Source organism: Oncorhynchus mykiss, chromosome 11 (genome assembly GCF_057628025.1).
Source record: "Oncorhynchus mykiss isolate SJ-2025 chromosome 11, ASM5762802v1, whole genome shotgun sequence".
Taxonomy (NCBI): Eukaryota; Metazoa; Chordata; class Actinopteri; order Salmoniformes; family Salmonidae; genus Oncorhynchus; species Oncorhynchus mykiss.
In genome coordinates, this window is record NC_143032.1 from 88,382,805 (window position 1) to 88,409,887 (window position 27,083).

Consider the following 27,083-nt stretch of genomic DNA (forward strand, 5'->3'; position numbering starts at 1 on the left):
CAGAGGTAATGACATCAGCTGGTCAGAGGTAATGCGATATAGTTGAATTTGAAACTCTCGACCTGCTCCACTACAGCCCCCTCAGCCCTCCTTTTCCTGTAGTCCACAATCATCTCCTTTGTCTTGATCACGTTGAGAGAGAGGTTGTTTTCCTGGCACCACACTGCCAGGTCTCTGACCTCCTCCCTATAGGCTGTTTCATCATTGTCGGTGATCAGGCCTACCACCATTTGCTGTCAGCAAACGTAATAATGGTGTTGGAGTCATGCTTGGCCACATAGTCGTGGGTGAACAGGGAGTACAGGAGGGGACTAAGCACGCACCCCTGAGGGGCCCCAGTGTTGAGGTTCAGCGTGGCAGATGTGTTGTTGCCTACCCTTACCACCTGGGGGCGGCCTGTCAGGAAGTCCAGGATTCTGTTGCAGGGGGAGTGTGTGTTTAGTCCCAGGGTCCTTAGCTTAGTGATGAGCCTTCTGGGCACTATGATGTTGAACGCTGAGTCGTAGTCAATGAACAGCATTCTCACATAGGTGTTCCTCTAGTCCAGGTGGTAAAGGGCAATTGCGATTGAGATTGCGTCATCTGTGGATTTGTTGGGGTGGTATGCAAATTGGAGTGGGTCTAGAGTTTCCAGGGTAATAGTGTTGATTTGAGCCAATTTTATCTGGTCAGAGGTAATGAAATATAGTTAATCCTGGTCAGAGGTAATGTCTGAGCTTGATAAGCTGAGCTTCACTGTGCATGTAGAGAACTTGATAAGGAAGCTCAAGCTGAAAATAAGTTTTTATTACCGGCATAAGGCTTGTTTTTCTTTTGAGGCCAGGAAGGAGCTGGTACGATGTACATTACTGCCGGTTTTAGATTTTAGTGATGAGATATACAGTATATATATATATATATATGCAGGCCTCAACCACTACCCTGAGAGCACTTAATTCACTATCTTTCAGCCCTCGGGTTTATTACAAATCAAAAATGTCTAACACATTTTGATCTCTAGCAGCGCTGTTGGCTGGTCGCCATTATTTATATTTCTACTTTGCACATTCTTCCACTGCAAATCTACCATTCCAGTGTTTTACTTGCTATATTGTATTTACTTTGCCACCATGGCCTTTTTTTGCCTTTACCTCCCTTATCTCACCTCACTTGCTCACATTGTATATAGACTTATTTTTCTACTGTATTATTGACTGTATGTTTGTTTTACTCCATGTGTAACTCCGTGTCGTTGTATGTGTCGAACTGCTTTGCTTTATCTTGGCCAGGTCGCAATTGTAAATGAGAACTTGTCCTCAAGGTAAAATAATAATAATAATAATAATAATAATGTCCTAAAATGTCCTAAAAGGTAAAATAATAAAACAATTATAAAGCCCTTTTTAAATCAGAAGATGTCACAAAGTGCTATACAGAAACCCAGCCTAAAACACCAAACAGCAAGCAATGCAGATGTAGACATGTCCAGCACACTCATTATCTCAGCCAATCATGGCTAGCAGGAAGGTTGCTGACTTTTTCTGTGGCTGAACCAACTAGGCTCATCATTCAACTATTTTATTTGTATTTACAGATGGCAGTCATCTGTTATTAAGGCACATGAATGTTTACTTGTTCTAGAAGGCATTTCTTCCCAAAAACATATTTTGATAAATAAATATATATGTCCAAATGCCTCTCCTGTGAAGTATGGACATGCGACAAACATCTTGCTTCCTGAAACAGGTCACAAATAGTCATTGAACCCTCCACATCCATGGATTTAAGCCAGTAGTGTAGCCAGAGGAGAGGACTAAAGCGTTACGTTCCTGACCTATTCTTGGTTCTTGCAGAACTAAGAACAGATATAGCCCTTGGTTCACTCCAGACCTGACTGCCCTCGACCAGCACAAAAACATCCTGTGGCGGACTGCAATAGCATTGAATAGTCCCTGCGATATGCAACTGTTCAGGGAAGTCAGGAACCAATACTCTCAGTCAGTCAGGAAAGCCAAGGCCAGCTTCTTCAGGAAGAAATTTGCATCCTGTAGCTCTAACAAGAGCACCTCCTCCCAGCTGCCCACTGCACTGAGGCTACGTAACACGGTCACCACCAATAAATCCATGATTATCGAAAACTTCAACAAGCATTTCTCAACGGCTGGCCATGCCTTCCTCCTGGCTACTCCAACCTCGGCCAAGAGCTCTGCCCCCCGCCCCCCGCAGCTACTCGCCCAGGCCTCTCTAGGTTCTCCTTTACCCAAATCCAGATAGCAGATGTTCTGAAAGAGCTGCAAAACCTGGACCCGTACAAATCAGCTGGGCTTGACAATCTGGACCCTCTATTTCTGAAACTATCTGCCGCCATTGTCGCAACCCCTATTACCAACCTGTTCAACCTCTCTTTCATATCATCTGAGATCCCCAAGGATTGGAAAGCTGCCGCAGTCATCCCCCTCTTCATGGGGTCCAGGGGGAGACACCCTGGACCCAAACTGTTACAGACCTATATCCATCCTGCCCTGCCTATCTAAGGTCTTCGAAAGCCAAGTCAACCAACAGGTCACTGACTATCTCGAATCCCACCGTACCTTCTCCGCTGTGCAATCTGGTTTCCGAGCTGGTCACGGGTGCACCTCAGCCACGCTCAAGGTACTAAACGATATCATAACCGCCATCGATAAAAGACAGTACTGTGCAGCCGTCTTCATCGACCTGGCCAAGGCTTTCGACTGTCAATCACCATATTCTTATCGGTAGACTCAGTAGCCTCGGTTTTTCTAATGACTGCCTTGCCTGGTTCACCAACTACTTTGCAGACAGAGTTCAGTGTGTCAAATCGGAGGGCATGTTGTCCGGTACTCTGGCAGTCTCTATGGGGGAGCCACAGGGTTCAATTCTCGGGCCGACTCTTTTCTCTGTATATATCAATGATGTTGCTCTTGCTGCGGGCGATTCCCTGATCCACCTCTACGCAGACGACACCATTCTGTATACTTCCGGCCCTTCCTTGGACACTGTGCTATCTAACCTCCAAACGAGCTTCAACGCCATACAACACTCCTTCCGTGGCCTCCAACTGCTCTTAAACGCTAGTAAAACCAAATGCATGCTTTTCAACCGTTCGCTGCCTGCACCCGCACGCCCAACTAGCATCACCACCCTGGATGGTTCCGACCTAGAATATGTGGACATCTATAAGTACCTAGGTGTCTGGCTAGACTGTAAACTCTCCTTCCAGACTCATATCAAACATCTCCAATCGAAAATCAAATCTAGAGTCGGCTTTCTATTCCGCAACAAAGCCTCCTTCACTCACGCCGCCAAACTTACCCCAAAACTGACTATCCTTCCGATCCTCGACTTCGGCGATGTCATCTACAAAATCGCTTCCAATACTCTCCTCAGCAAACTGGATGCAGATTATCACAGTGCCATCCGTTTTGTTACTAAAGCACCTTATACCACCCACCACTGCGACCTGTATGCTCTAGTCGGCTGGCCCTCGCTACATATTCGTCGCCAGACCCACTGGCTCCAGGTCATCTACAAGTCCATGCTAGGTAAAGCTCCGCCTTATCTCAGTTCACTGGTCACGATGGCAACACCCACCTGTAGCACGCGCTCCAGCAGGTGTATCTCACTGATCATCCCTAAAGCCAACACCTCATTTGGCCGCCTTTCGTTCCAGTTCTCTGCTGCCTGTGACTGGAACGAATTGCAAAAATCGCTGAAGTTGGAGACTTTTATCTCCCTCACCAACTTCAAACATCTGCTATCTGAGCAGCTAACCAATCGCTGCAGCTGTACATAGTCTATCGGTAAATAGCCCACCCAATTTACCTACCTCATCCCCATACTGTTTATATTTATTTACTTTTCTGCTCTTTTTCACACCAGTGTCTCTACCTGTACATGACCATCTGATCATTTATCACTCCAGTGTTAATCTGAAAAATTGTAATTATTCGCCTACCTCATGCCTTTTGCACACAATGTATATAGACTCTCTTTTTTTTCTACGGTGTTATTGACTTGTTAATTGTTTACTCCATGTGTAACTCTGTTGTCTGTTCACACTGCTATGCTTTATCTTGGCCAGGTCGCAGTTGCAAATGAGAACTTGTTCTCAACTAGCCTACCTGGTTAAATAAAGGTGAAATAAAAAATAAATAAAAGGCCAGGAAATGAGAACACACTTGCCTGTCTCCTTCAGCCTGCCTATGAGCACTATGAAGTCATCTTTTAATTGCTCCGATTTATGAAGATTGATGTAGTTTGTAATTACATGAATGACTACTGTGCGAGCATACGAGAGATCCCTATAACAACCACTACATCCCTAACTATGGAGCTCCCTACAACAATCACTACATCCCTAACTATGGAGCTCCCTTCAACAGCGCTGTATCGCCACTCCAAATGTTCTGCTAGTTGGTAGTGACAGGGTTTCCACTTCAATTTAGCCATTGAGGTATCGAGGGATACTTAGTTATGACTGGGGTCTAGTCAGAGGTATGGAGGGATACTTAGTTATGACTGGGGTCTAGTCAGAGGTATGGAGGGATTCTTAGTGTGGACTGGGGTCTAGTCAGAGGTATGGAGGGATACTCTGTGAGGACTGGGGTCTAGTCAGAGGTATGGAGGGATACTTGGTGAGGACTGGGGTCTAGTCAGAGGTATGGAGGGATACTTAGTGAGGACTGGGGTCTAGTCAGAGGTATGGAGGGATACTCCGTGAGGACTGGGGTCTAGTCAGAGGTATGGAGGGATACTCTGTGAGGACTGGGGTCCAGTCAGAGGTATGGAGGGATACTTAGTTATGACTGGGGTCTAGTCAGAGGTATGGAGGGATACTTAGTTATGACTGGGGTCTAGTCAGAGGTACGGAGGGATACTTAGTTGTGACTGGGGTCTAGTCAGAGGTATCGAGGGATACTTAGTGAGGACTGGGGTCTAGTCAGAGGTATGGAGGGATACTTAGTTGTGACTGGGGTCTAGTCAGAGGTATGGAGGGATACTTAGTTATGACTGGGGTCTAGTCAGAGGTATTGAGGGATACTTAGTGGGGACTGGGGTCTAGTCAGAGGTATGGAGGGATACTTAGTGAGGACTGGGGTCTAGTCAGAGGTATGGAGGGATACTTAGTGAGGACTGGGGCAGAGGTTATGAGTGTTAGGTTTTTTGCTGTAGTTATTGTGTGACTGATAACTACAGTAAGTGTTGTGTCTGGATTGCAGTGTGACTGATAACTATTGCATTTATATGTGTTGTGTTTCAGTGCTCAGTGACATGTGGTGAGGGGGTGGAGAGGCGCTTAGTGACGTGTCGTATTGGAGATCAGTGTAATGGAGAGAGACCTGAGGCCCATAGACCCTGCAAACCAGGACCCTGTCACGGTGAGATACAACCCTAACTCTAACCCTGACCTTAACATTAACCCTGACTATCAATTACATTTTGTATTTGTTGGTGTGTTTTAAATGTTTTATAATTATTGTAGCTATCACCAGCCTAGTCTTTAAACCTTTCCTTTTGAAGGACTGTTGTCTGGAACTATTCTAACCCTAACCAACCCCAGGGTTTGAATCCTAACCCTAACCCCTTAGGCTCCCATACCTAACCCTAACCACCCCCAAAGCCTGAATCCTAACCCTAACAACTCCTGAGACCCGAGTTCTAACCCTAACCCCTCAGAGGGGGGAGGGGGGGTTGCTAAGCTGACATATGGAATTGTTTTAAGATGGTCATGCTATGGATCATTTAGATATTTGGTTAAGAAAATATTTACTAAATTTACTAAATAAAACTAAAGAAAAATACATATAATATAGTATTTTTTTTATCATGTAAGGAAATCAGTCAATTGAAATACATCAATTAGGCCCTAATCTATGATTTTTACATTATTGGGCAGCGGCGCAGCTATAGGTGAGCCAGGACCAGCAAACCAGAATTTGTTTTTCCCCACAAAAAGCTTTATTACAGACAGAAATACTCCTCGGTTTCATCAGCTGTCCAGGTGGCCGGCCTCAGGTGATCCCGCAGGTGAAAAAGACTGATGTGGAGTTCCTGGGCTGGCGTGGTTAAATGCGGTTGTGAGGCCGGATGTAACAAATTTGTGCAAAATATTTGTGAGAATTAAGCTTTTTATGCATATGGAACATTTCTGTGTCTGGTCTTTTATTTCAGCTCATTAATCATGGAGGAAGGGAGCTGCATAACCTGGGAGGGAGGGAGCTGCATAACTAGGGAGGGAGGGAGGGAGGGAGCTGAATAACTAGGGAGGGAGGGAGGGAGGGAGCTGAATAACTAGGGAGGGAGGGAGCTGAATAACTAGGGAGGGAGGGATCTGAATAACTAGGGAGGGAGGGAGTTGAATAACTAGGGAGGGAGTTGAATAATTAGGGAGGGAGGGATCTGAATAACTAGGGAGGGAGGGAGCTGAATAACTAGGGAGGGAGGGATCTGAATAACTAGGGAGGGAGGGAGCTGAATAACTAGGGAGGGAGGGAGATGAACAACTAGGGAGGGAGGGATCTGAATAACTAGGGAGGGAAGGAGCTGAATAACTAGGGAGGGAGGGAGATGAACAACTAGGGAGGGAGGGAGATGAACAACTAGGGAGGGAGGGAGATGAACAACTAGGGAGGGAGGGAGATGAATAACTAGGGAGGGAGGGAGCTGAATAACTAGGGAGGGAGGGAGATTAATAACTAGGGAGGGAGGGAGTTGAATAACTAGGGAGGGAGTTGAAGATCTAGTTTAGGGAGTTGAATAACTTGGGAGGGAATTGAATAGCTAGTGAAGGAGGAAGGGAGCTGAATAACTAGGGAGGGAATTGATTAGCTAGTGAGGGAGGGAGGGAGTTGAATAACTAGGGAGGGAGGGAGCTGAATAACTAGGGAGGGAGGGATCGGAATAACTAGGGAGGGAGGGAGCTGAATAACTAGGGAGGGAGGGAGATGAACAACTAGGGAGGGAGGGAGATGAACAACTAGGGAGGGAGGGAGATGAACAACTAGGGAGGGAGGGAGATGAATAACTAGGGAGGGAGGGAGCTGAATAACTAGGGAGGGAGGGAGATTAATAACTAGGGAGGGAGGGAGTTGAATAACTAGGGAGGGAGTTGAAGATCTAGTTTAGGGAGTTGAATAACTTGGGAGGGAATTGAATAGCTAGTGAAGGAGGGAGGGAGCTGAATAACTAGGGAGGGAATTGATTAGATAGTGAGGGAGGGAGGGAGCTGAATAACTAGGGAGGGAGGGAGCTGAACAACTAGGGAGGGAGGGAGCTGAACAACTAGGGAGGGAGGGAGATGAACAACTAGGGAGGGAGGGAGATGAACAACTAGGGAGGGAGGGAGATGAATAACTAGGGAGGGAGGGAGCTGAATAACTAGGGAGGGAGGGAGATTAATAACTAGGGAGGGAGGGAGTTGAATAACTAGGGAGGGAGTTGAAGATCTAGTTTAGGGAGTTGAATAACTTGGGAGGGAATTGAATAGCTAGTGAAGGAGGAAGGGAGCTGAATAACTAGGGAGGGAATTGATTAGCTAGTGAGGGAGGGAGGGAGCTGAATAACTAGGGAGGGAGGGAGCTGAATAACTAGGGAGGGAGGGAGCTGAATAACTAGGGAGGGAGGGATCGGAATAACTAGGGAGGGAGGGAGCTGAATAACTAGGGAGGGAGGGAGATGAATAACTAGGGAGGGAGGGAGCTGAATAACTAGGGAGGGAGGGAGATTAATAACTAGGGAGGGAGGGAGTTGAATAACTAGGGAGGGAGGGAGTTGAATAACTAGTTTAGGGAGTTGAAGATCTAGTTTAGGGAGTTGAATAACTTGGGAGGGAATTGAATAGCTAGTGAGGGAGGAAGGGAGCTGAATAACTAGGGAGGGAATTGAATAGCTAGTGAGGGAGGGAGGGAGCTGAATAACTAGGGAGGGGGGGAGCTGAATAATTAGGGAGGGAGGGAGCTGAATAACTAGGGAGGGAGGGATCGGAATAACTAGGGAGGGAGGGAGCTGAAGATCTAGTTTAGGGAGTTGAATAACTTGGGAGGGAATTGAATAGCTAGTGAGGGAGGAAGGGAGCTGAATAACTAGGGAGGGAATTGAATAGCTAGTGAGGGAGGGAGGGAGCTGAATAACTAGGGAGGGGGGGAGCTGAAAAACTAGGGAGGGAGGGAGCTGAATAACTAGGGAGGGAGGGATCGGAATAACTAGGGAGGGAGGGAGCTGAATAACTAGGGAGGGAGGGAGATGAACAACTAGGGAGGGAGCTGAATAACTAGGGAGGGAGGGATCTGAATAACTAGGGAAGGAGGGATCTGAATCACTAGGGAGGGAGGGAGCTGAAAAACTAGGGAGGGATGGAGCTGAATAACTAGGGAGGGAGGGATCTGAATAACTAGGGAGGGGGGGAGCTGAATAACTAGGGAGGGAGGGAGATTAATAACTAGGGAGGAAGGGAGTTGAATAACTAGGGAGTGAGGGAGTTGAATAACTAGTTTAGGGAGTTGAAGAGCTAGTTTAGGTAGTTGAATTACTTGGGAAGTAATTGAATAGCTAGTGAGGGAGGAAGGGAGCTGAATAACTAGGGAGGGAGCTGAATAACTAGGGAGGGAGCTGAATAACTAGGGAGGGAGCTGAATAACTAGGGAGGGAGCTGAATAACCAGGGAGGGAGGGAGCTGAATAACTAGGGAGGGAGGGAGCTGAATAACTAGGGAGGGAGGGAGCTGAATAACTAGGGAGGGAGGGAGCTGAATAACTAGGGAGGGAGGGATCTGAATAACTAGGGAGGGAGGGATCTGAATAACTAGGGAGGGAGGGAGCTGAATAACTAGGGAGGGAGGGAGATGAATAACTAGGGAGGGAGGGAGATGAATAACTAGGGAGGGAGGGATCTGAATAACTAGGGAGGGAGGGATCTGAATAACTAGGGAGGGAGGGAGCTGAATAACTAGGGAGGGAGTTGAATAACTAGCGAGGGAGGGATCTGAATAACTAGGGAGGGAGCTGAATAACTAGGGAGGGAGGGATCTGAATAACTAGGGAGGGAGGGAGCTGAATAACTAGGGAGGGAGGGAGATGAACAACTAGGGAGGGAGGGATCTGAATAACTAGGGAGGGAGGGAGCTGAATAACTAGGGAGGGAGGGAGATGAATAACTAGGGAGGGAGGGAGATGAACAACTAGGGAGGGAGGGAGATGAATAACTAGGGAGGGAGGGAGATGAATAACTAGGGAGGGAGGGAGCTGAATAACTAGGGAGGGAGGGAGATTAATAACTAGGGAGGGAGGGAGTTTAATAACTAGGGAGGGAGTTGAATAACTAGTTTAGGGAGTTGAAGATCTAGTTTAGGGAGTTGAATAACTTGGGAGGGAATTGAATAGCTAGTGAGGGAGGAAGGGAGCTGAATAACTAGGGAGGGAATTGATTAGCTAGTGAGGGAGGGAGGGAGCTGAATAACTAGGGAGGGAGGGAGCTGAATAACTAGGGAGGGAGGGAGCTGAATAACTAGGGAGGGAGGGATCGGAATAACTAGGGAGGGAGGGAGCTGAATAACTAGGGAGGGAGGGAGATTAATAACTAGGGAGGGAGGGAGCTGAATAACTAGGGAGGGAGGGAGATTAATAACTAGGGAGGGAGGGAGTTGAATAACTAGGGAGGGAGGGAGTTGAATAACTAGTTTAGGGAGTTGAAGATCTACTTTAGGGAGTTGAATAACTTGGGAGGGAATTGAATAGCTAGTGAGGGAGGAAGGGAGCTGAATAACTAAGGAGGGAATTGAATAACTAGTGAGGGAGGGAGGGAGCTGAATAACTAGGGAGGGGGGGAGCTGAATAACTAGGGAGGGAGGGATCGGAATAACTAGGGAGGGAGGGATCGGAATAACTAGGGAGGGAGGGAGCTGAATAACTAGGGAGGGAGGGAGATGAACACCTAGGGAGGGAGCTGAATAACTAGGGAGGGAGGGATCTGAATAACTAGAGAGGGAGGGATCTGAATAACTAGGGAGGGAGGGAGCTGAATAACTAGGGAGGGATGGAGCTGAATAACTAGGGAGGGATGGATCTGAATAACTAGGGAGGGAGGGAGTTGAATAACTAGGGAGGGAGGGAGTTGAATAACTAGGGAGGGAGGGAGTTGAATAACTAGTTTAGGTAGTTGAATAACTTGGGAAGTAATTGAATAGCTAGTGAGGGAGGAAGGGAGCTGAATAACTAGGGAGGGAGCTGAATAACTAGGGAGGGAGCTGAATAACTAGGGAGGGAGCTGAATAACTAGGGAGGGAGCTGAATAACCAGGGAGGGAGGGAGCTGAATAACTAGGGAGGGAGGGAGCTGAATAACTAGGGAGGGAGGGATCTGAATAACTAGGGAGGGAGGGAGATGAACAACTAGGGAGGGAGGGATCTGAATAACTAGGGAGGGAGGGAGCTGAATAACTAGGGAGGGAGGGAGTTGAATAACTAGGGAGGGAGGGAGTTGAATAACTAAGGAGGGAGGGAGCTGAATAACTAGGGAGGGAGGGAGCTGAATAACTAGGGAGGGAGGGAGCTGAATAACTAGGGAGGGAGGGAGATGAACAACTAGGGAGGGAGGGATCTGAATAACTAGGGAGGGAGGGAGCTGAATAACTAGGGAGGGAGGGAGATGAACAACTAGGGAGGGAGGGAGATGAACAACTAGGGAGGGAGGGAGCTGAATAACTAGGGAGGGAGGGAGATTAATAACTAGGGAGGGAGGGAGTTGAATAACTAGGGAGGGAGGGATCTGAATAACTAGGGAGGGAGGGAGCTGAATAACTAGGGAGGGAGGGAGCTGAATAACTAGGGAGGGAGGGAGCTGAATAACTAGGGAGGGAGGGAGCTGAATAACTAGGGAGGGAGGGAGCTGAATAACTAGGGAGGGAGGGAGGGAGCTGAATAACTAGGGAGGGAGGGATCTGAATAACTAGGGAGGGAGGGATCTGAATAACTAAGGAGGGAGGGAGCTGAATAACTAGGGAGGGAGGGATCTGAATAACTAGGGAGGGAGGGAGCTGAATAACTAGGGAGGGAGGGAGATGAACAACTAGGGAGGGAGCGAGATGAATAACTAGGGAGGGAGGGAGCTGAATAACTAGGGAGGGAGGGAGATTAATAACTAGGGAGGGAGGGAGTTGAATAACTAGGGAGGGAGGGAGTTGAATAACTTGTTTAGGGAGTTGAAGATCTAGTTTAGGGAGTTGAATAACTTGGGAGGGAATTGAATAGCTAGTGAGGGAGGAAGGGAGCTGAATAACTAGGGAGGGAATTGATTAGCTAGTGAGGGAGGGAGGGAGCTGAATAACTAGGGAGGGAGGGATCGGAATAACTAGGAAGGGAGGGAGCTGAATAACTAGGGAGGGAGGGAGATTAATAACTAGGGAGGGAGGGAGATGAACACCTAGGGAGGGAGCTGAATAACTAGGGAGGGAGGGATCTGAATAACTAGGGAGGGAGGGATCTGAATAACTAGGGAGGGAGGGATCTGAATAACTAGGGAGGGAGGGAGCTGAATAACTAGGGAGGGAGGGATCGGAATAACTAGGGAGGGAGGGAGCTGAATAACTAGGGAGGGAGGGAGATGAACACCTAGGGAGGGAGCTGAATAACTAGGGAGGGAGGGATCTGAATAACTTGGGAGGGAATTGAATAGCTAGTGAGGGAGGAAGGGAGCTGAATAACTAGGGAGGGAATTGAATAGCTAGTGAGGGAGGGAGGAAGGGAGCTTTAATAACTAGGGAGGGAGCTGAATAACTAGGGAGGGAGCTGAATAACTAGGGAGGGAGCTGAATAACCAGGGAGGGAGGGAGCTGAATAACCAGGGAGGGAGGGAGCTGAATAACCAGGGAGGGAGGGAGCTGAATAACTAGGGAGGGAGGGAGCTGAATAACTAGGGAGGGAGGGAGCTGAATAACTAGGGAGGGAGGGAGCTGAATAGGGAGGGAGGAAGCTGAATAACTAGGGAGGGAATTGAATAGCTAGTGAGGGAGGGAGGGAGCTGAATAACTAGGAAGGGGGGAGCTGAATAACTAGGGAGGGAGGGAGCTGAATAACTAGGGAGGGAGGGATCGGAATAACTAGGGAGGGAGGGAGCTGAATAACTAGGGAGGGAGGGAGATGAACACCTAGGGAGGGAGCTGAATAACTAGGGAGGGAGGGAGCTGAATAACTAGGGAGGGAGGGATCTGAATAACTAGAGAGGGAGGGAGCTGAATAACTAGGGAGGGATGGAGCTGAATAACTAGGGAGGGAGGGATCTGAATAACTAGGGAGGGAGGGAGCTGAATAACTAGGGAGGGAGGGAGCTGAATAACTAGGGAGGGAGGGAGTTGAATAACTAGGGAGGGAGGGAGTTGAATAACTAGTTTAGGGAGTTGAAGATCTAGTTTAGGGAGTTGAATAACTTGGGAAGTAATTGAATAGCTAATGAGGGAGGAAGGGAGCTGAATAACTAGGGAGGGAGCTGAATAGGGAGGGAGGGATCTGAATAACTAGGGAGGGAGGGATCTGAATAACTAGGGAGGGAGGGAGCTGAATAACTAGGGAGGGAGGGATCTGAATAACTAGGGAGGGAGGGATCTGAATAACTAGGGAGGGAGGGAGCTGAATAACTAGGGAGGGAGGGAGATGCACAACTAGGGAGGGAGGGAGATGAATAACTAGGGAGGGAGGGAGCTGAATAACTAGGGAGGGAGGGAGATTAATAACTAGGGAGGGAGGGAGTTGAATAACTAGGGAGGGAGGGAGTTGAATAACTAGGGAGGGAGGGAGTTGAATAACTAGTTTAGGGAGTTGAAGATCTAGTTTAGGGAGTTGAATAACTTGGGAAGTAATTGAATAGCTAGTGAGGGAGGAAGGGAGCTGAATAACTAGGGAGGGAGCTGAATAGGGAGGGAGTGAGCTGAATAACTAGGGAGGGAGGGATCTGAATAACTAGGGAGGGAGGGAGCTGAATAACTAGGGAGGGAGGGATCTGAATAACTAGGGAGGGAGGGATCTGAATAACTAGGGAGGGAGGGAGCTGAATAACTAGGGAGGGAGGGAGCTGAATAACTAGGGAGGGAGGGAGATGAATAACTAGGGAGGGAGGGAGATGAATAACTAGGGAGGGAGGGAGCTGAATAACTAGGGAGGGAGGGAGATTAATAACTAGGGAGGGAGGGAGTTGAATAACTAGGGAGGGAGGGAGTTGAATAACTAGTTTAGGGAGTTGAAGATCTAGTTTAGGGAGTTGAATAACTTGGGAGGGAATTGAATAGCTAGTGAGGGAGGAAGGGAGCTGAAGAACTAGGGAGGGAATTGAATAGCTAGTGAGGGAGGGAGGGAGCTGAATAACTAGGGAGGGAGGGAGCTGAATAACTAGGGAGGGAGGGAGCTGAATAACTAGGGAGGGAGGGATCGGAATAACTAGGGAGGGAGGGAGCTGAATAACTAGGGAGGGAGGGAGCTGAATAACTAGGGAGGGATGGAGCTGAATAACTAGGGAGGGAGGGAGCTGAATAACTAGAGAGGGAGGGAGCTGAATAACTAGGGAGGGAGGGAGATTAATAACTAGGGAGGGAGGGAGTTGAATAACTAGGGAGGGAGGGAGTTGAATAACTAGTTTAGGGAGTTGAAGATCTAGTTTAGGGAGTTGAATAACTTGGGAAGTAATTGAATAGCTAGTGAGGGAGGAAGGGAGCTGAATAACTAAGGACGGAGGGAGCTGAATTACTAGGGAGGGAGGGAAGTGAATTTTTTTTATTGTATTTTTTATTATACCTTTATTTAACTAGGCAAGTCAGTTTAGAACAAATTCTTATTTTCAATTTCGGCCTAGGAACAGTGGTTTAACTGCCTTGTTCAGGGGCAGAACGACAGATTTTTACCTTGATTTTTACCTACCTAGTTATTGAACTCCCACCCCTGTGAATAACTAGGGAGGGTGCTGAATAACGTGGGAGGGAATTGAATAACTAGGGAGGGAGGGAGGGTGGGAGCTGAATAACTAGGGAGGGAGTTAAATAACTTGGGATGGAGTGAGTTGAATAACTTTGGAGGGAGGGAGTTGAATAACTTGGGAGGGAGGGAGTTGAATAACTTGGGAGGGAGGGAGTTGAATAACTTGGGAGGGAGGGAGCTGAATAACCAGGGAGGGAGCTGAATATCTTGGGAGGGAGGGAGCTGAATAACTCGGGAGGGAGGGAGCTGAATAACTAGGGAGGGAGGGAGCTGAATAACTAGGGAGGGAGGGAGCTGAATAACTAGGGAGGGAGGGAGTTGAATAACTAGGGAGGGAGGGAGCTGAATAACTAGGGAGGGAGGGAGTTGAATAACTAGTTTAGGTAGTTGAATAACTTGGGAAGTAATTGAATAGCTAGTGAGGGAGGAAGGGAGCTGAATAACTAGGGAGGGAGCTGAATAACTAGGGAGGGAGGGATCTGAATAACTAGAGAGGGAGGGATCTGAATAACTAGGGAGGGAGGGAGCTGAATAACTAGGGAGGGATGGAGCTGAATAACTAGGGAGGGATGGATCTGAATAACTAGGGAGGGAGGGAGTTGAATAACTAGGGAGGGAGGGAGTTGAATAACTAGGGAGGGAGGGAGTTGAATAACTAGTTTAGGTAGTTGAATAACTTGGGAAGTAATTGAATAGCTAGTGAGGGAGGAAGGGAGCTGAATAACTAGGGAGGGAGCTGAATAACTAGGGAGGGAGCTGAATAACTAGGGAGGGAGCTGAATAACTAGGGAGGGAGCTGAATAACCAGGGAGGGAGGGAGCTGAATAACTAGGGAGGGAGGGAGCTGAATAACTAGGGAGGGAGGGATCTGAATAACTAGGGAGGGAGGGAGATGAACAACTAGGGAGGGAGGGATCTGAATAACTAGGGAGGGAGGGAGCTGAATAACTAGGGAGGGAGGGAGTTGAATAACTAGGGAGGGAGGGAGTTGAATAACTAGGGAGGGAGGGAGCTGAATAACTAGGGAGGGAGGGAGCTGAATAACTAGGGAGGGAGGGAGCTGAATAACTAGGGAGGGAGGGAGATGAACAACTAGGGAGGGAGGGATCTGAATAACTAGGGAGGGAGGGAGCTGAATAACTAGGGAGGGAGGGAGATGAACAACTAGGGAGGGAGGGAGATGAACAACTAGGGAGGGAGGGAGCTGAATAACTAGGGAGGGAGGGAGATTAATAACTAGGGAGGGAGGGAGTTGAATAACTAGGGAGGGAGGGATCTGAATAACTAGGGAGGGAGGGAGCTGAATAACTAGGGAGGGAGGGAGCTGAATAACTAGGGAGGGAGGGAGCTGAATAACTAGGGAGGGAGGGAGCTGAATAACTAGGGAGGGAGGGAGCTGAATAACTAGGGAGGGAGGGAGCTGAATAACTAGGGAGGGAGGGAGGGAGCTGAATAACTAGGGAGGGAGGGATCTGAATAACTAGGGAGGGAGGGATCTGAATAACTAAGGAGGGAGGGAGCTGAATAACTAGGGAGGGAGGGATCTGAATAACTAGGGAGGGAGGGAGCTGAATAACTAGGGAGGGAGGGAGATGAACAACTAGGGAGGGAGGGAGATGAATAACTAGGGAGGGAGGGAGCTGAATAACTAGGGAGGGAGGGAGATTAATAACTAGGGAGGGAGGGAGTTGAATAACTAGGGAGGGAGGGAGTTGAATAACTTGTTTAGGGAGTTGAAGATCTAGTTTAGGGAGTTGAATAACTTGGGAGGGAATTGAATAGCTAGTGAGGGAGGAAGGGAGCTGAATAACTAGGGAGGGAATTGATTAGCTAGTGAGGGAGGGAGGGAGCTGAATAACTAGGGAGGGAGGGATCGGAATAACTAGGAAGGGAGGGAGCTGAATAACTAGGGAGGGAGGGAGATTAATAACTAGGGAGGGAGGGAGATGAACACCTAGGGAGGGAGCTGAATAACTAGGGAGGGAGGGATCTGAATAACTAGGGAGGGAGGGATCTGAATAACTAGGGAGGGAGGGATCTGAATAACTAGGGAGGGAGGGAGCTGAATAACTAGGGAGGGAGGGATCGGAATAACTAGGGAGGGAGGGAGCTGAATAACTAGGGAGGGAGGGAGATGAACACCTAGGGAGGGAGCTGAATAACTAGGGAGGGAGGGATCTGAATAACTTGGGAGGGAATTGAATAGCTAGTGAGGGAGGAAGGGAGCTGAATAACTAGGGAGGGAATTGAATAGCTAGTGAGGGAGGGAGGAAGGGAGCTTTAATAACTAGGGAGGGAGCTGAATAACTAGGGAGGGAGCTGAATAACTAGGGAGGGAGCTGAATAACCAGGGAGGGAGGGAGCTGAATAACCAGGGAGGGAGGGAGCTGAATAACCAGGGAGGGAGGGAGCTGAATAACTAGGGAGGGAGGGAGCTGAATAACTAGGGAGGGAGGGAGCTGAATAACTAGGGAGGGAGGGAGCTGAATAGGGAGGGAGGAAGCTGAATAACTAGGGAGGGAATTGAATAGCTAGTGAGGGAGGGAGGGAGCTGAATAACTAGGAAGGGGGAGCTGAATAACTAGGGAGGGAGGGAGCTGAATAACTAGGGAGGGAGGGATCGGAATAACTAGGGAGGGAGGGAGCTGAATAACTAGGGAGGGAGGGAGATGAACACCTAGGGAGGGAGCTGAATAACTAGGGAGGGAGGGAGCTGAATAACTAGGGAGGGAGGGATCTGAATAACTAGAGAGGGAGGGAGCTGAATAACTAGGGAGGGATGGAGCTGAAAAACTAGGGAGGGAGGGATCTGAATAACTAGGGAGGGAGGGAGCTGAATAACTAGGGAGGGAGGGAGCTGAATAACTAGGGAGGGAGGGAGTTGAATAACTAGGGAGGGAGGGAGTTGAATAACTAGTTTAGGGAGTTGAAGATCTAGTTTAGGGAGTTGAATAACTTGGGAAGTAATTGAATAGCTAATGAGGGAGGAAGGGAGCTGAATAACTAGGGAGGGAGCTGAATAGGGAGGGAGGGATCTGAATAACTAGGGAGGGAGGGATCTGAATAACTAGGGAGGGAGGGAGCTGAATAACTAGGGAGGGAGGGATCTGAATAACTAGGGAGGGAGGGATCTGAATAACTAGGGAGGGAGGGAGCTGAATAACTAGGGAGGGAGGGAGATGCACAACTAGGGAGGGAGGGAGATGAATAACTAGGGAGGGAGGGAGCTGAATAACTAGGGAGGGAGGGAGATTAATAACTAGGGAGGGAGGGAGTTGAATAACTAGGGAGGGAGGGAGTTGAATAACTAGGGAGGGAGGGAGTTGAATAACTAGTTTAGGGAGTTGAAGATCTAGTTTAGGGAGTTGAATAACTTGGGAAGTAATTGAATAGCTAGTGAGGGAGGAAGGGAGCTGAATAACTAGGGAGGGAGCTGAATAGGGAGGGAGTGAGCTGAATAACTAGGGAGGGAGGGATCTGAATAACTAGGGAGGGAGGGAGCTGAATAACTAGGGAGGGAGGGATCTGAATAACTAGGGAGGGAGGGATCTGAATAACTAGGGAGGGAGGGAGCTGAATAACTAGGGAGGGAGGGAGCTGAATAACTAGGGAGGGAGGGAGATGAATAACTAGGGAGGGAGGGAGATGAATAACTAGGGAGGGAGGGAGCTGAATAACTAGGGAGGGAGGGAGATTAATAACTAGGGAGGGAGGGAGTTGAATAACTAGGGAGGGAGGGAGTTGAATAACTAGTTTAGGGAGTTGAAGATCTAGTTTAGGGAGTTGAATAACTTGGGAGGGAATTGAATAGCTAGTGAGGGAGGAAGGGAGCTGAAGAACTAGGGAGGGAATTGAATAGCTAGTGAGGGAGGGAGGGAGCTGAATAACTAGGGAGGGAGGGAGCTGAATAACTAGGGAGGGAGGGAGCTGAATAACTAGGGAGGGAGGGATCGGAATAACTAGGGAGGGAGGGAGCTGAATAACTAGGGAGGGAGGGAGCTGAATAACTAGGGAGGGATGGAGCTGAATAACTAGGGAGGGAGGGAGCTGAATAACTAGAGAGGGAGGGAGCTGAATAACTAGGGAGGGAGGGAGATTAATAACTAGGGAGGGAGGGAGTTGAATAACTAGGGAGGGAGGGAGTTGAATAACTAGTTTAGGGAGTTGAAGATCTAGTTTAGGGAGTTGAATAACTTGGGAAGTAATTGAATAGCTAGTGAGGGAGGAAGGGAGCTGAATAACTAAGGACGGAGGGAGCTGAATTACTAGGGAGGGAGGGAAGTGAATTTTTTTTATTGTATTTTTTATTATACCTTTATTTAACTAGGCAAGTCAGTTTAGAACAAATTCTTATTTTCAATTTCGGCCTAGGAACAGTGGTTTAACTGCCTTGTTCAGGGGCAGAACGACAGATTTTTACCTTGATTTTTACCTACCTAGTTATTGAACTCCCACCCCTGTGAATAACTAGGGAGGGTGCTGAATAACGTGGGAGGGAATTGAATAACTAGGGAGGGAGGGAGGGTGGGAGCTGAATAACTAGGGAGGGAGTTAAATAACTTGGGATGGAGTGAGTTGAATAACTTTGGAGGGAGGGAGTTGAATAACTTGGGAGGGAGGGAGTTGAATAACTTGGGAGGGAGGGAGTTGAATAACTTGGGAGGGAGGGAGCTGAATAACCAGGGAGGGAGCTGAATATCTTGGGAGGGAGGGAGCTGAATAACTCGGGAGGGAGGGAGCTGAATAACTAGGGAGGGAGGGAGCTGAATAACTAGGGAGGGAGGGAGCTGAATAACTAGGGAGGGAGGGAGTTGAATAACTAGGGAGGGAGGGAGCTGAATAACTAGGGAGGGAGGGAGCTGAATAACTAGGGAGGGAGGGAGCTGAATAACTAGGGAGGGAGGGAGGGAGCTGAATAACTAGGGAGGGAGGGAGCTGAATAACTAGGGAGGGAGGGAGTTGAATAACTAGGGAGGGAGGGAGCTGAATAACTAGGGAGGGAGGGAGCTGAATAACTAGGGAGGGAGAGAGTAGAATAACTAGGTAGGGAGGGAGTTGAATAACTAGGGAGGGAGGGAGTTGAATAACTAGGGAGGGAGGGAGCTGAATAACTAGGGAGGGAGGGAGCTGAATAACTAGGGAGGGAGAGAGTAGAATAACTAGGGAGGGAGTTGAATAACTAGGGATGCAGGCAGGGAGTTGAATAACTAGGGAGGGAGCTGAATATCTTGGGAGGGAGGGAGCTGAATAACTTGGGAGGGAGGGAGCTGAATAACTAGGGAGGGAGGGAGTTGAATAACTAGAGAGGGAGGGAGCTGAATGACTAGGGAGGGAGGGAGCTGAATAACTAGGGAGGGAGGGAGTTGAATAACTAGGGAGGGAGGGAGCTGAATAACTAGGGAGGGAGGGAGCTGAATAACTAGGGAGGGAGGGAGGGAGCTGAATAACTAGGGAGGGAGGGAGCTGAATAACTAGGGAGGGAGGGAGCTGAATAACTAGGGAGGGAGGGAGCTGAATAACTAGGGAGGGAGGGAGCTGAATAACTAGGGAGGGAGGGAGGGAACTGAATAACTAGGGAGGGAGGGAGCTGAATAACTAGGGAGGGAGGGAGTTGAATAACTAGGGAGGGAGGGAGCTGAATAACTAGGGACGGAGAGAGTAGAATAACCAGGGAGGGAGTTGAATAACTAGGGATGCAGGCAGGGAGTTGAATAACTAGGGAGGGAGGGAGCTGAATAACTAGGGAGGGAGGGAGTTGAATAACTAGGGAGGGAGGGAGCTGAATAACTAGGGAGGGAGGGAGCTGAATAACTAGGGAGGGAGAGAGTAGAATATCTAGGGAGGGAGTTGAATAACTAGGGATGCAGGCAGGGAGTTGAATAACTAGGGAGGGAGCTGAATATCTTGGGAGGGAGGGAGCTGAATAACTTGGGAGGGAGGGAGCTGAATAACTAGGGAGGGAGGGAGTTGAATAACTAGAGAGGGAGGGAGCTGAATAACTAGGGAGGGAGGGAGCTGAATAACTAGGTAGGGAGGGAGTTGAATAACTAGGGAGGGAGGGAGTTGAATAACTAGGGAGGGAGGGATCTGAATAACTAGGGAGGGAGGGAGCTGAATAACTAGGGAGGGAGGGAGCTGAATAACTAGGGAGGGAGGGAGCTGAATAACTAGGGAGGGAGGGAGCTGAATAACTAGGGAGGGAGGGAGGGAGCTGAATAACTAGGGAGGGAGGGAGCTGAATAACTAGGGAGGGAGGGAGGGAGCTGAATAACTAGGGAGGGAGGGATCTGAATAACTAGGGAGGGAGGGATCTGAATAACTAGGGAGGGAGGGATCTGAATAACTAGGGAGGGAGGGATCTGAATAACTAGGGAGGGAGGGAGCTGAATAACTAGGGAGGGAGGGAGATGAACAACTAGGGAGGGAGGGAGATGAATAACTAGGGAGGGAGGGAGCTGAATAACTAGGGAGGGAGGGAGATTAATAACTAGGGAGGGAGGGAGTTGAATAACTAGGGAGGGAGGAAGTTGAATAACTTGTTTAGGGAGTTGAAGATCTAGTTTAGGGAGTTGAATAACTTGGGAGGGAATTGAATAGCTAGTGACGGAGGAAGGGAGCTGAAGAACTAGGGAGGGAATTGAATAGCTAGTGAGGGAGGGAGGGAGCTGAATAACTAGGGAGGGAGGGAGCTGAATAACTAGGGAGGGAGGGAGGGAGCTGAATAACTAGGGAGGGAGGGAGGGAGCTGAATAACTAGGGAGGGAGGGAGCTGAATAACTAGGGAGGGAGGGAGCTGAATAACTAGGGACGGAGAGAGTAGAATAACCAGGGAGGGAGTTTAATAACTAGGGATGCAGGCAGGGAGTTGAATAACTATAGCAGACATTAATTAGCCTATTTCCACAGCATTCAGCAGAGGGAGGCTGTAAATCCACTGCTTTATTCAGACTAAAGACAATGACAGATTGGGGGATTACACCAAACTGATGAGATTTTCACAAATATAGTATAAGGAGATATCCCCTAACCTTTAACTGCTTTTCACCGTGGTGGTTCACTGTGTACTGGACCAAGCAGATAATGACACGAAAGTACAGATGTGTGAATCTATGATAAAAGAGAATGTTTTCATTACCATGTCAAATCTTTTGAATATCCTCTGTTTTAAAGGCCTGATATTATGTTTGTGTTTCAGATGAGCCGTGTAACGGGGATAAATCTATATTCTGTCAGATGGAGGTCCTGGTGAGATACTGCTCTATCCCGGGATACAATAAACTGTGTTGTGACTCGTGTAGCAGACGCAGAGGAACCCTGTCCCCCCTCCTAGTAGAAGCCGCCGAGATGGACCAGGAAGTACGCTTTGCCGCCGCCTCCCAGCTCCTGGAGACTCAGTCACTCAATGGGACGCGTGATTTGTCTCTTCGCTCCCTACTGACCCCCCATGGATCCTCAACGCTATGCCCCAGTATCAGACACGCCCACAAGGTCCCACCCAGGAAAAGCTCCTTCCACCGCAGGGTTCCATCCCCCAGTAGCCTCGCTGTCAGGAACCTATCCATCATGATGTCATCACTTACTGCCAGTGGCGCGGTTCAGTCAGATGCCACGGAGGGTCAAAGCACGGACACGTTGAGGATGAGCCGGTTGCTCAGGGAGACAAAGGTGGCTCTAACGGAGACGGAGAGATGAAGTGGGATCGTTCCTCCTCTGGACTCCATGCAGATATCACTCCACCCTGCCTTTCTCACCTCACTACATCACCGGGAGGGAGGGCGGGAGGGAGGGAGGGAGGGAAGGAAGGAGAAGTGCTGGTTCACTTTTGTGTTAGAGACCCCCTAAGCAGCAGTGACAGGTTGTTTGAGTTGAAACCCACCATATACAGTATCACCAGAGCAGTTGGACTGAAGCCCCAGTCATGTTACAACGTTACTCTTAGGAAATTGTTCTAGTTGTATAGAATTTCAATATCCAGCTATTTTTGTTTTACTGGCGCTCTCTTATTTCTAAAAGTCACTGTAAAAACTATATAATATACAGTACATGTATTAAACATTGTTAAAATGTCAGTATTATTATAACGAAGGCAAGATGACTCTGTCACAGGTTAAATCACCTTTTGGTTCCTAAACTACAGGCCCACAGACATACTAACATCTCCAGACCCATATGCAGATATTCCAGAACCATATGCAGATATTCCAGAACCATATGCTGATATTCCAGAACCACATGCAGATATTCCAGAACCATAATATGAAATGTCAGGTGGTGTATTATTTGTTCCCTACAGTACTCGGCTACAGGCTGTTGTAGCAGAATATTCATCAGGTTGTCAATACTTTGTTTAATGTCTTCATGAACACACAGGGACAACAGGCAGAGACAACAGACCATCACCACATCTGAGAGGGATATATAGTATCCCTAAAGCTCTTTAGAGAGGGAATCTATGGATTCTATACCACCAGGGGGTTTGTTAGTATTTAACACACACATTGTGTGAGCTCTCCATGCCAATGCTTTTGTGAAGATGGACTTACAAAATATCTTTATAGGGAGCATATGATAATAGATGTCTAGCTTTGTCAGAGAGGGAGAGAGAGAGAGCTATTTATTGTAAAATGATTTTGTCAACCACAATGCATCTGACTGCAATAGCGAACAAACCGATGATGATGTTTCAGTTGAGTTCAATGTGCAACCGATCATTCTTACTCCTGTGTTGTCATTATAGGACCTAGTGTTGTCGTTATAGTACTTGTAAATAGGATTTAGAAGGTCAATATTTATTAAGATAGTGGTCCTGCTCTTTTTCCTGTACAGTGCCTTCTGGTTGCCGAGGTGTTGTAGAAATAACCAAACAATATTATTATTATAGGTTCTAATAATAACCAAACTAAACCCAACATCAAGACCAACCACCTCATTCCAGCTCAACGCTTTCACTTCAGATCAACATTAGTGGAATCAACCCGATGTCCATCAGTAGAATCAACCCACTGTCCGTCAGTGGAATCAACCCGCTGTCCGTCAGTGGAATCAACCCGCTGTCCGTCAGTGGAATCAACCCGCTGTCCGCCAGTCAAACGTAGAGTGGGTAGATTAGACGATCTTGTGTTAGTAACCAACAAGACACTGAACACAGAGAACATAGAGGGTAGTAGGTGTCTCGAACTATGCTGAAACACACAGTGCTCAGAGTTACAGTGAGTTTATTTTCCCCTGTCATTTAAGGTTAATGTGCTGTCTTTAAGACATTGCTGCTAATGTTATGCAAAGCTTTTAATGATCGAGGACGCTAGCTAGTTTGTTAGGGTTGTACCATTTGCCCCTCCATATTTACCGTAGAGCGCATCATGGGGATTCTAGTATGTCGTGGATGTCACGTTCTAGATAAATGGTTGAACTAATTCCTGTCTCCTGTCTCATCATTACTGAATTCTTAGTAAGGCGTGGTTATGAAACCAACGAGACATAAAAGATTGGCGACAAGTAAGTCTGAACCTACAGGAAGTATTCTGTCTGGAAACAGTTGGGTTTTTACGAGTTAAAGTGCAAAATGTTGATTTCCAGAAGGCATTTTTGCCCAAAAATACATAGATATTTTTTGGAATTACATTAAAACGCCTCTCCTGTGAAGTAATGAACTGCGACATATGCCTAGCTTCCTGAAACGGGTCACATACATGATATTTTTCCTTATTCAACAAAAGTGGGGCAATGGGGCTTGGAATGACTGAAATGCTTTCTAAATATAGTAACAATCAAATTATAAATGACTTACTGTGCGATTTCACTTTGCTTATAACTGTAAAATAAATATGATCATACTTAGCGACTGGACAATATTGGCACTATTTCATATAACTGCTGATAGAGCATGTACTGCTAAACATCCACTGGGCAGTGCAGAGACACCAGTCAAATGTATGCAGACTCATTACAACTTCAACTGTAAGAACAAAGTGATTTTGTCCATCTATGACCAACAGAAAGTAGGATTGTTTAAATTCTATCAAATAATTTAGGGCTCTGTTTAGTCTAAAACTGAAGCGTTACAGATTCCAGGATAGAAATGTAACGGTACTTTCCAATTGAGCCGGCATATACAGAGTTACCGTGAATGCAGTCTCCGCTAACGTGGGAATATTGCCTTTAAATTTCAATAACTCTGTAAAACTGAACTTCCGCTATGCGGATTGAATAGAGCCTTTAGATTTAGCAATAGTGAAGTCATGTGCACAGAGAACATAGAGATATGTATAGGGTAGTAGTCTGTCTAACTATGCTGAAGCACACTGATCAGAGTTGGTGAGTTTAACACTAGAAACCATACAGTCAAGGATATGTTTAGTATTATTCTAAAGGACTACTGCGACACGTAGCATGTTTTAGTTTCCTTACAATACATTTGATTAGTAATAGAGTTACAGTAAATAAAACAGTCCCATAAGATTATTTTTACAAGGTAAAAGAATGATATCAACCAGCAAGGCTTGCGGTCAAATTATTTGTTGCTGATATACAGTGAGGCAAAAAAGTATTTGGTCAGCCACCAATTGTGCAAGTTCTCCCACTTAAAAAGATGAGAGAGGCCTGTAATTTTCATTATAGGTACACTTCAACTATGACAGACAAAATGAGAAAAGAAATCCAGAAAATCACATTGTAGGATTATTAATGAATTTATTTGCAAATTATGGTGGAAAATAAGTATTTGGTCAATAACAAAGGTTTATCTCAATACTTGTTGGCAATGACAGAGGTCAAACGTTTTCTGTCTTCACAAGGTTTTCACACACTGTTGCTGGTATTTTGGCCCATTCCTCTATGCAGATCTCCTCTAGAGCGGGGCTGTTGCTGGGCAACACAGACTTTCAGCTCCCTCCAAAGATTTTCTATGGGGTTGAGATCTGGAGACTGGCAAGACCACTACAGGACCTTGAAAATGCTTCTTACGAAGCCACTCCTTCGTTGCCCGGGCGGTGTGTCTGGGATCATTGTCATGCTGAAAGACCCAGCCACGTTTCACCTTCAATGCCCTTGCAGATGGAAGGAGGTTTTCACTCAAAATCTCACAATACATGGCCCCATTCATTCTTTCCTTTACACGGATCAGTCGTCCTGGTCCCTTTGCAGAAAAACAGCCCCAAAGCATGATGTTTCCACCGCCATGCTTCACAGTAGGTATGGTGTTCTTTGGATGCAACTCAGCATTCTTTGTCCTCCAAACAGGACGAGTTGAGCTTTTACCAAAAAGTTATATTTTGGTTTCATCTGACCATATGACATTCTCCCAATCTTCTTCTGGATCATCCAAATGCTCTCTAGCAAACTTCAGATGGGCCTGGACATGTACTGGCTTAAGCAGGGGGACACGTCTAGCACTGCAGGATTTGAGTCCCTGGCGGCATAGTGTGTTACTGATGGTAGGCTTTGTTACTTTGGTCCCAGCTCTCTGCAGGTCATTCACTAGGTCCCCCCGTGTGGTTCTGGGATTTTTGCTCACCGTTCTTGTGATCATTTTGACCCCACGGGGTGAGATCTTGCGTGGAGCTCCAGATCGAGGGAGATTATCAGTGGTCTTTTATGTCTTCCTTTTCCTAATAATTGCTCCAACAGTTGATTTATTCAAACCAAGCTGCTTACCTATTGCAGATTCAGTCTTCCCAGCCTGATACAGGTCTACAATTTTGTTTCTGGTGTCCTTTGACAGCTCTTTGGTCTTGGCCATAGTGGAGTTTGGAGTGTGACTGTTTGAGCTTATGGACTGGTGTCTTTTATACCTGATAACAAGTTCAAACAGGTGCCATTAATACAGGTAACGAGTGGAGGACAGAAGAGCCTCTTAAAGAAGAAGTTACAGGTATGTCTTCCAGAGCCAGAAATGTGAGTGCCAGAAATCTTGCTTGTTTGTAGGTGACCAAATACTGATTTTCCACCATAATTTGCAAATAAATTAATTAAAAATCCTACAATGTGATTTTCTGGATTTTTTTTCTTCTCATTTTTTCTGTCATAGTTGAAGTGTACCTATGATGAAAATGACAGGCCTCATCTTTTTAAGTGGGAGAACTTGCACAATTGGTGGCTGACTAAATACTTTTTTACCCCACTATAGGCATAACACAAACTCGTCATTACACTATTGTTTTTCTTAAATCATCCGGCCTCACCTTCCTAATCATTCAGTTAGTAAGGTGCACAATTATTGCTCATTCATCAATTGGTTATTCATTAGCAGAGACCGACGCAATAGCACCTGGCTGGGTATCAACGTCCTGCAGCACATTGTCTTGGCGGATTCAGTTAGGAATAGGTGTAAAAAAGGTTCTAAATACATTTTTGTTTGATTTCAAAATTCTGACAAATGAGCAGTATAAAATAGAAGCATTTACAGAAAGTAATGGAAGGAGCAGGACAGCTTTTTTGTTGCAGATTTTGTATTTATTTACAAAATCAAATGTCAGTGGTCGTTGGCACTTAGGCGGTTCTAGTGTAAAGACATTGCTGCTAATGTTATGCAAAGCTTTTATTGATTGAGGAAGCTAGCTAGTGTTTTATATATTAGGGTTGTACTAATCCGTACTTATCGTAGTTGTACAGAGAGCATCATGGGGGATCTAATGAATGGTTGAACTAATTACTTTGTCTCCGGTCTCGTCATTATTAGGGTTACCTCCATCAGTAAGGGTTACCACCATCAGTAAGGGTTAGGGTAACTTCCATCAGTAAGGGTTAGGGTCACTTCCATCAGTAAGGGTTAGGGTCACTTCCATCAGTAAGGGTTAGGGTCACTTCCATCAGTAAGGGTTAGGGTTACCTCCATCAGTAAGGGTTAGGGTTAACTCCATCAGTAAGGGTTAGGGTTACCTCCATCAGTAAGGGTTAGGGTTACCACCATCAGTAAGGGTTACCTCCATCAGTAAGGGTTAGGGTTACCTCCATCAGTAAGGGTTAGGGTCACTTCCATCAGTAAGGGTTAGGGTCACTTCCATCAGTAAGGGTTAGGGTCATTTCCATCAGTAAGGGTTAGGGTCACTTCCATCAGTAAGGTTTACCTCCATCAGTAAGGGTCACCTCCATCAGTAAGGGTTAGGGTCACTTCCATCAGTAAGGGTTAGGG

At 47.0% G+C, this 27,083-nt stretch overlaps 1 protein-coding gene across 5 annotated transcripts in view; it reads left to right on the plus strand.

Moving 5' to 3' along the window:
• adamts3 (ADAM metallopeptidase with thrombospondin type 1 motif, 3) overlaps positions 1–23,367 on the plus strand; it is a 178,981-nt gene extending 155,614 nt beyond the window's left edge. For all 5 annotated transcript variants that reach the window (XM_036936580.2, XM_036936583.2, XM_036936581.2 and 2 more), the window contains 2 exons: positions 5,261–5,378; positions 21,150–23,367. In XM_036936580.2, the coding sequence (XP_036792475.2) occupies positions 5,261–5,378; positions 21,150–21,646 (615 nt within the window). In that variant the 3' untranslated portion in view covers positions 21,647–23,367. The remainder of the gene's footprint in view (positions 1–5,260; positions 5,379–21,149) is intronic.
• The last annotated feature ends 3,716 nt before the right edge of the window (positions 23,368–27,083 follow it).